Source organism: Plasmodium malariae, assembly GCF_900090045.1.
Source record: "Plasmodium malariae genome assembly, chromosome: 2".
Taxonomy (NCBI): domain Eukaryota; phylum Apicomplexa; class Aconoidasida; order Haemosporida; family Plasmodiidae; genus Plasmodium; species Plasmodium malariae.
This window is the reverse complement of record NC_041776.1, coordinates 429,077-443,460: the sequence shown is the minus strand read 5'-3', so window position 1 is coordinate 443,460 and position 14,384 is coordinate 429,077. Positions and strand designations below refer to the sequence as shown.

The 14,384-nt window shown below is 30.2% G+C and overlaps 4 protein-coding genes across 4 annotated transcripts; 3 read left to right on the top strand and 1 right to left on the bottom strand.

The window, feature by feature from the left end:
• Window positions 1-646: 646 nt before the first annotated feature.
• Window positions 647-2,227, top strand: LytB (4-hydroxy-3-methylbut-2-enyl diphosphate reductase, putative; the record flags this gene model as incomplete). Its single annotated transcript, XM_029008667.1, has 1 exon — window positions 647-2,227. One exon carries the CDS (start codon window positions 647-649, stop codon window positions 2,225-2,227), a length of 1,581 nt encoding a protein of 526 aa, XP_028860204.1.
• Window positions 2,228-3,433: 1,206 nt separating this feature from the next.
• Window positions 3,434-4,252, bottom strand: PmUG01_02019100 (conserved protein, unknown function; the record flags this gene model as incomplete). Its single annotated transcript, XM_029008666.1, has 1 exon — window positions 3,434-4,252. The coding sequence occupies one exon, from the start codon at window positions 4,250-4,252 to the stop codon at window positions 3,434-3,436; it is 819 nt and encodes a 272-aa protein (XP_028860203.1).
• Window positions 4,253-4,996: 744 nt separating this feature from the next.
• PmUG01_02019000 (conserved Plasmodium protein, unknown function) lies at window positions 4,997-9,143 on the top strand (the record flags this gene model as incomplete). Its single annotated transcript, XM_029008665.1, has 2 exons — window positions 4,997-6,204; window positions 6,251-9,143. 2 exons carry the CDS (start codon window positions 4,997-4,999, stop codon window positions 9,141-9,143), a joined length of 4,101 nt encoding a protein of 1,366 aa, XP_028860202.1.
• Window positions 9,144-10,175: 1,032 nt separating this feature from the next.
• MFR2 (major facilitator superfamily-related transporter, putative) lies at window positions 10,176-12,347 on the top strand (the record flags this gene model as incomplete). The annotated part of the gene is made up of 1 exon (XM_029008664.1): window positions 10,176-12,347. The coding sequence occupies one exon, from the start codon at window positions 10,176-10,178 to the stop codon at window positions 12,345-12,347; it is 2,172 nt and encodes a 723-aa protein (XP_028860201.1).
• Window positions 12,348-14,384: the final 2,037 nt, after the last annotated feature.

The window sequence follows — 14,384 nt, the reverse complement described above, 5'->3', positions numbered from 1 at the left end:
CTTATTCCTTTTGAAGGGTTGAATAACTTAATGATTGTACAGGTAGATTCATTTTGTAAATTATATTATTTACAAATTAACTGGGCACTGAATACGTATACTTATATGTATGACATGTTCTAATGTTTCGCCTTTTTGTTATTCCTTTTGCGTATGATTATTAGAAGCCAGGTATTAAAAAAAAAAAAATATATATATATAGTGCATGCAAGGCCACAAAAAAAAAAAAAAAAAAAAAAGATAACTAAAGAAGTCGTACACATATAAACGAAATACCACGAACGAACGTTTTGAATTTTTCATTGATCATTTAACAGATATGTGTTAAAACGTTTCATAGAGCATTCGACACATTAATGGATCTTTCATATTTTATTCCAATATAGTGAAGATTCCATAATTTTTTTTTTTTTTTTTGTTGGGCCGCCTTACTTTTTATGCGTTATTACGTATTTTGATATACATTCAAACGGAAAGAATTGATAAAAAGGTATAAAATGTGTGTATGAATGTATGTATTATGTATGTATGTATTTGCATATATAATTAACTTCCTGCATACGTTCATATATATATATATATATATATATATATATATATATATATATGTATATACATATAATGTGTACTTTTGCGCCCGTGTAGAATGTTTTTCGGAATACGTTTTCCTTTCGAGACAGATCGTTTGGCTCGCTTTCCCTTTTCCAAATACTTGTTCATTTTTTCTTTTAAGTTATTTCTGGTTGTTGTAAAGGCAGAAATATTAGACTGTACGATGATCAAACATCCCATAAATATATTTGAAATTCGGTCAAATGTACCTGTACACTTTTTGAAAACTCAAAATGTTCATAATAGTCCTTTTATTAAAAAAAGGCATAAAAGAAAAGATGCGTCAAACCCTTTAAATTTTTACTTTATCAATTATAAAAAAAAATTAAAGAATTACACAAAAGCACAGAATTCCAGAAGTTTCAGTACCTATTATGTTAATGGAGAACAAAGGAATAAAAATTTGGGGGAGGAAAAGGAGTGTACACAAATGGATAATGGGCATCAAAATGGAAAGGGAAGTGAGTGTAAAATGAGCCCAATGAGTGACTACAGGAGTGGTTATACGAATGATATTAAAAATTCAAACGAAAATAATTGCACAGATAGCGGCAAGAATGGCGGTAAATATTGCCCCGAAAAGAGCGGTGAATACTGCTCCGAAAATGATGCACAGAATTTAAAACAAACATGTAACAACGCATCAGAAGGAGAGGAAAAAATATTATATTTAATAAGCCCAAGAGGTTTTTGCAAAGGCGTAAGCAGGGCAATAGAAACAGTAGAAGAATGTTTAAAATTATTTAAAACAAAAATTTATGTGAAACATAAAATTGTTCATAATGATATTGTTTGTAAAAATTTGGAAAAAAAAGGAGCTATATTTATAGAAGATTTAAATGATGTACCGGATGGGAATATATTAATTTATTCTGCACATGGAATAAGTCCACAAATTAGAGAAATCGCAAAAAAAAAAAATTTAATTGAAATTGATGCAACATGCCCATTAGTTAATAAAGTACATGTATATGTTCAGGTAAAAGCAAAAGAGGGATATAAAATTATATTAATTGGTCATAAAAATCATGTAGAAGTTGTAGGTACATATAATGAAGCACCTGACTGTACATATATCGTTGAAAATGTAAATGATGTAGAAAATTTAAATTTTCTAGAAAAGCAAAAATTATTTTATGTTACTCAAACAACTTTAAGTATGGACGATTGTGCATTAATTGTAAAAAAATTAAAAGACAAATATCCAAATATTGAAACTATACCCAGTGGATCTATATGTTATGCAACGACAAATAGACAAGGTGCTCTTATACAAATATGCCCACAGTGCGATTTAACAATAGTAGTAGGTAGCCAATCTTCTTCAAATGCAAAAAAATTAGTTTATGCATCGCAAATAAGAAATGTACCTGGGGTATTAGTTAACACTGTTGATGAATTCGATTTTAATCTTCTCAAAAATGTTAAAAGAATAGCTTTAACTTCAGCTGCATCAACACCTGAGGAGTTAACACAAAAATTTGTGCAAATCTTGACGAACCCTCCATTTATGTACAGCTTAAAAATTTTTAATGGCGTTCAAGAAAATGTGCCAAAGTGGAAACTCCCAAAAAATCTCCTAAGTATTATGAAGGAGAAGAACATAAGGGGTTAAATTGTAGAGGTATGTGTTTCAGTGTATATGCCCCTGTACGTTCGTAACATTGCCCATAAGCTATATGTATGTGTGTTTATATGTTGTATGCATATTTGTATGTGTATGTGTGTGCACACGTGGGGAATAAAATTTATTGGCACAAAGCAAAATTTCCTGCACGCTCGTACTTTGTCGTGCAAGGTTTAAAAATAATGGCAGCAATTGCCTTGGCTGTTATGTGAGTATAAAATTGATCAAATATAAAGTAGTTAAAATATAACATTGCATAAATGTAAAAATTCGTATATACAAAATTGCGTAAATTAAAAAAAAAATATATATATATATTTAATATATATATATTTAATATATATATATATATTTAATATATAAAATTACGTAAATATAAAATTATGTACAGGATAAAACGTGCCGAAATTTTTGGCGTCCAAAAATGTATTTCTCAAAAGTTGTTAGACCTATGCTCATTCCCCTAATTAAGTTCATTAAGGGGAAGAGACAATACCCTCATCCCCCCCCCCTCAACCATTGTGCTTGTTGTATATGTGCTTCAATTATGTGTGCATGGATAAGTGGATATACGTGCGTATTTATTCAAAGGTTCGCATACATACGAACAAACGAAACTCATATGCACCATATTTATCACACCATATGGATGTTTATTTTTAAAAATATTACCAAAAGTCTTTATCATTTGAGCTTGTTTTATTTTTAATATAAATTTGTTGCCCTTACAAGAGCAAATTTTTTTTTTTTTTTTTTTTTTTTTATAAATTTCGCTGTTTTATTTTGTTTGAACTATTGTCCAAATGGTCTTTATTTCGAGGTTTACACATATTTGCACATACATACATATATACAAAAATGCATACAAATATGAGTATACTTTTACTTGTATACATACCCACATGTACATACAAATTAAAAACCCATTTTTTGTTCCCTTAATATTTTTTGATGATGAAAAAAAAATTTCACTATATAGTTAATTAAATACATCCCCTGCTCCTTCCTCCAGCATCAATTTTTATTCGAAAATTTGAGAATATTGGACGAGTGACCTACACATGCAAATAGTTTATAATTAAATATAGCATAACTGCAGCTTATGACTACACTTTGCAACTGCATAATCTTACATTTGAATATCGTTTTTCTCTTCCTCTTTTCCTTTTTTTTTTTTTTTTAAATGAAAAATTTCTAATTATCTATAATCGACACGTGATGCCTCCAGTATTTTACGGACTCCAAGTACTTATCTCTATTCAAGTTAATACCACTTCCTCCCTCAGTTATTAACGTATTTCGTAACATTGTAATTGGCGTCATTGGCAATTCATAATCTTCATTTTGCGGTTTAATACAAATAATTGAATACAAACAGTTGGACTTTTTATTTGGAACAGTTTTTGTTTCCTTATTTTCTTTTTCTATTTGTTCCCTTGAGTATAATATTAAATCTAAATATTTCGCTTTAATTATATCTTTGACATCCTTTTTTGATATCCACCTGATCAGTACAGGTAATTCATTGTCTCTTCTTGATATGTAATCCGTCTTTATTAAATCTCTGTTTTTATTATTTATTTCTACTGTTTCAATTGTTGCATCGGTAAAATTTTCTATAAATATATGCTTACAAAATCCTGCATAACCAGGCACTACTTTTATTTTCTTCTTATTTATTAACTCATTTACCTTATCAATAAATTCCTTTTTATCGTAAGGAATAAAAGAACACTGCTTCTTACTTTGATCAAACTGCTTGTAACAAAACTCATCTAAATCGACTTCGCAGAAATCCATTTCGTGTTTCTTTAAATGTATTTTTCTTTCTGATTTAGAAAAAAGAAAAAAACTTTTTCTTATGAATAAAGGATTATTCTGCCTTAAAAAAAAATAGCTTGCTTTGTTCATGTAAAAATTATTAATTACCTTGCTAAGCAATGTATATAAAATGAAATACGTTAAACATTTCTTCGTTAAACATTTCTTCGTTAAAGCATTTAAAGAGGGCATAATTTTATTTTTTAAAGTTTATGTACAGCTGGGCTTATTCTACTTATATATTTAAATGTAATCATATGTAAAAAAAGAAAAAAAAAAAAAAAAAAAAAAAAAAAAGGATTGGGAAGAAGGGGCAGCAGGGAAATATATCGATGAAAATGCGGCTCATGCTTATGTTCCTCAAATGGGAGAAAATTTAAGAGAAAAGTAACAGTGCTAGGGTTCTTACATGTATATGTATATAAGAGTAGTACGTATATATAGAATATGTGTAGTAATTATAGTATATATGCAAATCACTCCTTTTCGTTAGGCTTTTTTTACCTGCACAGTTCATTCATGCTTCAGTTACAGCATTTTCTCCGTTAAATTTTTGAAAAAAAATTTACTCTATTAAGAGTAAGCAAGAAGGATAGCGATATATCTTGAGAGAAAGCTTATTTTTTTATTTTATTATATTTTATTTTTTAATTGTATCATGCAAAAATATAGTTAAATATTAACAGCAACAGCGCGACAAAAACGGTTCGTTTCTTCCCACACCCCTTTTTTAAGCGTACGCGTGATATAAGCACAGTGCTAGAACACATAACTATACAGTATGTACGTATGTACGAATGCAGATACACCCATATGTATGCATATGCATAAATACACATCTCGACATACTTATATAGAAGTAGCTCGCGGCAAGTAGTGAACTCCCCGAAATGTGCTTGTAGAACAGCAACATAGTAATGAATCAAAGAATATATTATGAAAAATGTCAAATTACATAATTTTCTTAAAAATGTGAACAGCGTTGGGGTATACAAAAAGGAAATAAATTTATTTTCTTGTAATAGATATCACTCTGATGAAGTAAAAAAATGGAATATTTCAAAGGAACACAAAAGAACATGTAATAACAAACAAGACGTACAAAATGGCAATACCTTATTTTTGGGGAACTTAAAAAAAAGTACTACAAAACTTAGTAATGAGGAAAATCCAAATATATTACACTTAAAAAGTAGTATTATTTATTTAATTAATAATGTAAAAGAGATAGAAAAAAATAAAATGGTGCTTTGCGATTTTATTGATATAATTCTTTTTTTAAGAAAAGGAATAGAAAAGTTCCTTTTGTTAAAAGAAAAATACGTTGTTGGTTTTTTCTGGGCTTTTGCAAAAATAATAAATTATATAGAAAAAGGGAAAATTATGAATAGGACAATAATTTTTAATTGGAAATATTTATTTACCTATATTGCGCATATTATTATTAAAGAAAATTATATGCATTATGGAGAGGGTAGATATATGGATATAAAGCAGTTCATCTTTTCATTTTTGTCAACTAGACTTTGTGACAGTGATTTGAATGAAATTGATAACAATAAATTTTATGGCGCTGATGCATTTACAACGGCATTACACAAGTTTACAAGTAGTTATAGAACTGAAAGGAGTAGAAAGCAGGAGCTCCATAAGGGATTGGTCAATCAAACAGAATTATATATCAATTCGAATGGAAATCAAAATGGGGAAAGGAGAAAAATTTTTAGTACTGATAAATTGAGTAGCTTGAGTGGTTATGGTTACTTTGCTATGGAAGCAAAAGGTGGTAGGAACCTGCATCACCCGTCCGACCTTTTTGAGCTGTTTACGCAGAATGTATTTAGAAAATTATTGCACCCTGTAGAAATATACATTATAGAGAAATTAAATCATATCTCTTTTGATATTAAGACAGCCATTAACTTCTTGGAGCTGTCAAATAGAAACATGACCTCGAACGTACGAATGGCGGTAAATGCGGTACTGCTGAGCAAATTTCAAGGGGGGAAAGAAAACAGTATCAATGGTAGTGGTAGTATCAATGGTAGTGGTAGTATCAATGGTAGTGGTAGTATCAATGGTAGTGGTAGTATCAATGGTAGTGGTAGTGCAATGGTAGTGGTAGTATCAATGGTAGTGCAGTGGTAGTGGCAGTGGCAGTGGTAGTGGCAGTGGCAGTGGTAGTGGCAGTGGTAGTGGCAGTGGTAGTGGTAGTGGCAATTTCATTAACAGCAATGGTAGCTTTTACAGTAACAACGATTATAGTAATAGCAGTTACAGTAATAACAATAACAGTAATAGTAGTAATATCTACGACTTTTCCACCTTTGAGTTGTGTAGACTAATAAATATAATAGTGAATTATAAAATTAAAACAGTAGATAGTAGACTTGTGTCTGATATTATTAGAACTTTAGTGTTTGATCAAATTTATGTTATAAACGATATTGTATGTAATTTTAATTTATTGCTCTTAGATGGGTCTAGCTTACAGCATAGAGATAATTCGACTAAGTACACGTTAAGACGAGAAAATGAAAGAGTGGGTCTCCGAAAAATTGGAAAAATGGGCAATAGTAACATTAGTAGCGATTGTAGCAGTGGTAGCAATAACAGACGACGTATCAGCTGTAACGAATGGCTGCACAGCGGCAGCAAACGAGACATAGCATCGCTCATACGCGATTTCTCAAGGATGCGAATTCTGGACTTACACTTGTATGACATATTAATTCAATGTTTCTTTTTCAAATTGAAGTATAGCGAAAGTGTTAAGATATTCCATTCGTTGGAAGGCAGGATGCAAGAGCGTAGGAAGTGTAAGAATTGTAGCAGCGGCCTAGTCAGCAGTCAGAATACGTATAGCGGTACACCCTCAATTAACAGAGAACATATATACAGCCTTAAGGAGTATTGCTCCCAGTGTGAATCAGACTCAAAAAAAATAAAGGGAATCAAACGGATGAACTCACATCGCATTGATTATGTAGTTCCATATGACACTTCATACCACTACAACAGTGAAAATTATGAAAATTATAAAAATTATGAAAATAGTGAAGAATATACTATGTCCAAAATAAGCGAAAATGCTACTACATATAAAGGGCCTACATTTGACTCGTCCGATGTGAGAAATTGTGTAGACATTCTGATAGGTTTGGCAAACATTAATTATTACCACGATAGGTTTATTCACTTCTTTATTCATAATATGATAACTAAAAAACAGAAATTTTTTTGTTCTTTTTTTTTTGATTTGAAAAATATAGCTAATGTAATTTTAACGCTTAGACATTTACTCCTATTAAGGTATAAGAACTTAGAAGTCTTAAAAAAATTGCTTTCTTTTATTATACAAAATAGCAAATATGTTGAAGTCAAGCAACTAATCATGATTTTCTATTCCGTCTACTGTTACATTGTTCGGAGGTATCAACTAGGAAATGTGGAATATTGCGGAAACGACAGCATATTGTTCTGCAAATATGATGCTCATCAGACAAAGGTAGGCGCATACGAGGCAAGGGAGAATGTCACAAATGTCACAAATGGCGCAAATGTCACAAATGTCACAAATGGCGCAAATGTCACAAATGTCACAAATGTCACAAACGGCGCAAATGGCGCAAATGTCACAAATGGCGCAGATGTCTCAGGGAACGGCCCAAATGCGGCAGAGGCGGATGAGCAATGCTCGACCGAACTGCGTACAGCAAAAAATGAACTGTTCAACTGCTTGCACAAATTATCGGATAATATATTCTCCAGGGAGGAAGAGATTGATTCGATGCAAGGCTTAGTTAATTTTTTTTTTTCTCAAGTCAATAGTATAAATAGCGTAACAATAGAAAAATACAAAATTTTTTATAAAAAATTTTGGAATATACTAAGGCTAAGAGGAAAAGAGCAAATACAACTTGAAACTATAGTTCAAATTTTTTTGTTTCATTATAGAAATAACATAATACATAAAAGTTTTATGGTATATTTGCTGGACATGTTGGGCACATCCATACCTGTGAATATTAACAACATGTGCTCCATTACATTTATATGTTTTCATTTTAATATTATAAATAAATCATTTTTTAATTTTACTTTACGTATTCTATTTGATGAGATAAAAAGGATGGAGGAAGGAAATCATATCAGAGTTACAAATATGGACCTTTTTTCAAACCACAATAAAAATAGTAAAGAAGATATAAAGGAGCAATATACTGCTCGTACTATGATAAAGGATATGCAATCATGCAAGTTTGGGAAGTACTTTATGAATAGAGAAGATGTATCAGATGAAAAGCAGAATAATTTTGCATCTTCCTTTATAGATAATATTCATAGTAACCATTATGGTAACTATATAAGCTATACACATATGGATAATGATATACTTAAAAAAATAATTAAATGTGTGTGGTCATTAGTATTAAGTAGTTTTTTTCTCGAAAGCTCGTTTATGACCTTTTTGAAAATATGTATATTATTAAAAAAAATATTTCGAAATAATATAATACTGAAAGACAGTGATTATAATATGATATATCAAATATTGTTAAGTATAAATTTATATTACAAAAAGAACAAATCTTTTTTTTCAAAAAATAAAAAAATTATAAATTATAAAAATATACCTATTACTTTTTATATTCCATATACCATAATAAAAAGGGTAGTCAAAAGGAATACCATCGGGTTGTTCAAAAATGTACATATATCCAGCTTTCAGTATAAGATTTCAAATTATTTTAATAAGAAAAAAATGGTATATAAATCTGAACATACTTTAAAACATGGATTAATAGCAGATTTTTTGGTTTTCAGAAAGGACAAGGCATATTTGCTGCTAGAAATTGATGGCATATATCACTATAATATATCCAACGATATTAATCATTATGAAATTGTGCATAATAATATGTTCTTATTGAAAAATGGAAGAACTGTTTTTCGAAATAATGTACTTCACACATTATATAATCTCAAATTTGTATCATTACCGTGGTTTTTTTTTTTTCAATCTAAGTCTCTCAAGAAGTTGGAGCTTTTGTTATACGAAGGCGGACGTATAGCTGTGTAAACAGACCATTTTTTTTGAATAGGAACATATAATATTAACGTGCGTATATATAACTATATGTGCATGTGGGGAATTATATATCCACATGTGACCATACATTTGGGTTTAACGGGGGGAACCATTCTCAATAGTTTTTTGTCCATTTCGTCCCTTCTAATTGTAAAATATTTAAAAGGGGAGAAAAATATTCCTTTTAAAGAAATATTCCAATGGGATAATTAGTATATTCCGTGGAGGGGCTCAGTTTTTTTTTTTTTTTTTTTTTTTTTTTTTCTTCCACTTTTGAGCTAGATTATTCTAGTGTATATCCCTTAATTGTTAATGTAAAAGCGCACGTTCAAATGAGATCCTTTTTTCATTTTTTGAGAATGTAAATGAGACCAACATTATTGTGTACATAAGAATGGGAATTGTTTGTCGTTCATATGCTCATGGGCTTAAATGTATACATACATACATGCGTATATACGCATATATATATGCATATGTAAATGTGTAACATTTGTACAGTTTTATTACAGTCCCTATTTAAAGGGGAAAAAAAAAAAAAAAAAAAAAAAAAAAAGAAAGCTGCACGAATGGATGCTTTTTACCTGCACAAGTCAGAAAAGGTCTTCTTTTTTATTTTTTATTATTTTTTCTTTTTCCCCTCTTTTTCTTGCGCGAGTCGGAAGGAGCAGAATAGATGAATATTTCTTAAAATTATGAATAGTTCAGCTTAAAATATGTACAAATGTGTACAAACGTGTGCAAATATGTACAAACGTGTGCAAATATGTACAAACGTGTGCAAATATGTACAAACATGTGCAAATATGTGCAAACGTGGACAAACATGTACGATTTTTTTTTTATGTGCACGTCGACCTGACCGCGTCACCACACGAGCGTACCTTTTGCAAAACTGCAGAACTGCAAAGTTACAAAATTGAGAAATTACTAAATCTACGTGAAGAAAAAGATACTCATAATTACAGACACAAACAGACCCGCACTCCCACACGTATTGAGCTTTTTATCATTGTGCGTAAAATGGTGATGTCGACAGATGGAAAGGAACGTACACATATTTTAAAAAAATACTTGCTACTAATAAGCGTGGACATATACAAGTTTTCGATTACCAAAAAATATGTCTTGTTCATATTATTTTGCTTATATATAACAACATGTGTGGGTATATTTTTCAATTGGATATCGTTATCGGATTTTTTCTATCATGGGAATATATATGTAGAGTATTGCTCAAACAGAGGAATATATAGCAATGTTCAGCGTAACGATGAGAACTCTTACAGATGTAAAGAACAGGATAAAAGGGTACAAGCTCTTTACCCAATTATTCTTTGTTCAAATTTTATTATGTCTGCTATAGCTGGTACATTTTTTGATTATTTCGGTCCTAAAATTACAGCCTTAATTGGTCATATGTTTAATATAATATCTTGGATTTTGATAGGACTACAAAAAGGAGGGGAAACATATAATACTATAATTTTTGGTTCTATATTTTTAGGCTTATCATGTGATTCCGCATATATACCTATTCTTAGTTTAATTTATTTATTTCCTAAAAATCATACGTTATATACTGTCATATTAGGGTGTTGTGCTTCTCTAAGTTTTAGTATACCCATATTTTTAGATTTATTTTCCAAAGAAAATGATGCAAATTCTTTTCAAGTAATTTGTTTCTTATACTGTCTAGTTATATTAGTTCCTTTTACTTTCCTTCTAATCATTTTTCTTCCATGGACGCATTCAAATTTAACAAATGATGTAGTGGAAATGCACAGGAATAATAACACGCTTCAGGAGTTAGAGGGGTACATAGTTTCTCGGAGCACTAACAGTAGTGGTAGAGAAAGAAATTCAAGTAGCTCTCATATGTCCCACATAACATGGAACGCACAAAAGATAGAACCAACCCCCCTAGTTGTTGACGACTTAAACATACATTACTGCAGCTCTTTGCAACGTTCAATTAGTATCAGAGTGATGGAAAGACAAAAGAAAGGTAATGACTGCGATAAGGATGAGGTATTAGACTGTTACAGCAGTCTATATGATGAGTTGAATTTGCCAAATGGAAAAGCGAGATCAAATATTATGGATGATCATGTAAAAAAACTAGTACCATATCAGGATGAAAAAAATATTAACCCAAAGATGATAAATGATTTACAAGAAGTGATATTTGAAAAAGGGTTCTACTTATCTGAGCATAATTTGACACCTAGGCATACCACATCGAACAGTGTAAGTAGTACATCTCCCAATAATATAACTCTGGTAAAAAGGAAGAAATTGCACACAGGGGAGGATATTCCTTCATCAAGTAGAAACGATTTACAGCATAGTTGCACGTTAAAAAAAGGGATCACTCTCACGCTTGAAGGGCACAACGAGGAGACGAGGGGGGAAAGAGGGGCGAGAGAAGCAAATATGGGGGAAGAGGTATATGGGGAGAAAGGGACAAATGGGGAGAAAGGGACAAATGGGGAGAGAGGGACAAATGGGGAGAGAAGGACAAATGGGAAGAGAAGGACAAATGGGAAGAGAAGGACAAATATGAGGGAAGAGGCCTCGTCGGTGGAACTACTGAGCCCCTTAACAAAATGGTGGAAAGAAATGACAAAAACTTTTTTTTCCCTAAAGTATCTAAGTATATGTTACTATTTTACTATATACAATTTATCATTAGTTAATTACAATGAATGTGCTAAATTGTTTTTTAAGGATTATAAAGATATACAGAATATTTTGAAGATATTTGGCCCGTTATCTGTTTTGTCTTGTATATTATTTGGTTTTTTAATACAAAAATTTGATATATTTCATGCTATATTTTTTTTATTAACTAGCTGTTTGTTCATGAATATATTTGCTATAATAAAAAATAAAATATGTGCATATCTTAGCTCCTTTTGCTATCTTATTGTTACGGGCTGTTATACTACACAGTTATACTGTTATATTCAATTAGTATTCCCGAAAGAGCATTTCGGTAAAATTGCAGGAACGACTAGTATGATTAGTGGCTTATTGTCCTTATTAAACATACCCATTTACAATTATTACATTGTTGATTATCATAATAGTAATCCTACTCCTTTTTCTTATATTGTTATTGCTCTTTTGTTATCCACGTTTCCCTTTCTTTTTCTCATATACAAAAGGAATGGGAAAAGAGAGGGGGTTTGACCAATATGCGCTCCCCAAACTTTTACACCTATGTACCGCATTTCTGTAAAAAGGGGGTAAAACAATGGTAAATACACGCACGTGTGTATGTGTATATGTGCGTATGGGTCTATATATATATATACAAGAATACGTGTATGCATATATACCATATATGCTTACATGCACCACAAATGGGCGTTACAATGCCATTTCTCATGCCGGAACTACAAAATGTGCGCATAAACCGCCTGCACGTTGCACTTTATTTTCGTATTCAGGGTAACTACAAGTGTAGGAGAGGAATAACTACGAACCAAAATGGTGTGTCGAAATTTCTTATCAGAAGAAGTTAAAAGTTGTAATGAAATGTAGAGGCTTTAAATCCTGTTAAAAAAAAAAGTATTAACATGGTAAGGCGGGGAAGGAGTAAAAACAAGGGCTTCATCAATGACTTTTCATGGCGCATTTTACGGATTGTAAGTTAACGAGAAACGAATGTAATGTGAGAAATTGTTCAATAAGATTATTTTTTTTTTTTTTATTATTTTTTGTTACGATGATGTAGTAAAAAAATTATGATTAAAAATATGAACATGCATATCACGAGTGCGTGTATATCTATATATGCATATCTATGTCTATCTCTATCTATGTCTATCTATATCTATATCTATCTATATCTATATATATATATATATATATATATATATGTACACACTTGCAACGTATGAAATACCCGAGCTGATCATATATCATCTAATTGGGGGTATATTTGTAAGACCATTCAAACAATTCTTTACCGCTTATCGAGGTCTAATATAAGTAGTTCTTTTAAAGCTACGTATTTGACAATAAATACACATACGCACAAACCTATAAACACGTAAGCATATAAACTTTGCACTTTTTTGGGTTGTAAATCCATGAACAGAAAACATGCTCGAATAGGAGAAGGAGAGAGGTAGTAAAAAAAAAAAAAAAAAAAAAAGTATGGTTATACTCAAAGAAACAATTTTTTTGTGTATATATATAAAATATACGAACAACAGACGTGTACATATTGTACATACTTAAAAAGGTATACACATATGTGCTCAATTACATATACATATATATATGTACGTATATATATATATATATATATATATATATATGTCCATTTTTAAGTATATTTTCCCCCCATTTGATGACAGATTAATCGATTGCCGGTGGGGGCAGGGTATCACTTTCAGAGCGCAGCATAAATACGGTAAAAAAAGAAGGAAAAAAAAGTAAATAGATAGCGATTTTCATTTTTTTTAAAGGTTAAAAAGTTTAAGGAAAAGAAATATTTTTTACGTTAATTTTGTTTTTATTTCATTTTTATTGTGCGTTTAAACTATTTAATTTTTTTTTTTTTTTACGAACAAACAATATTTATCTTTTTTTTTTAAAAAAGCTAGTAATAAAACAGTAGCACCTTCCCATGCAGAGTATATATCTTATTACTGGATAAAATCTTACTATGAAGCTTTCACAAAAAAAACAAGTATAAATATAAGCACGAACGTATGTATATGTATATATCTATATCTATATATATATGTCCATTTTGCAAAATAAAAATGGAATACAAACTTTTGCATTTCTATTCAAAAAAAAAAAAAAAAAAAAAAAAAGAAAGCGAAGCAATTAAATGTATACATGATATAAATACAAGGACAAGATTAAAATATATTTTTTTGCATATAAAAAAAAAAAAAAAAAAATCAGAAATATGCAAAAAAATGAAAATAATGTTAAGGAGAAAAAATAAAAATAGCGTCTCTTTAAGTTCTTAAGGGGAAAAAACTTGTAAGAGAAAAAGAAAAATTTAAAAACTACATGAAAACCACAAACTGAAGACCGCGTGTATGAGAAAAAAAAGGAAAAAGCGCAGGTTTGTCGTTGCGCATAAATGAACAAAAAAAATAAATTTATATATATGCATATAAGCATATGTATACATATATATATATATATATATATATATATATATATATATATATATAAATACATACATATATGTATATATAC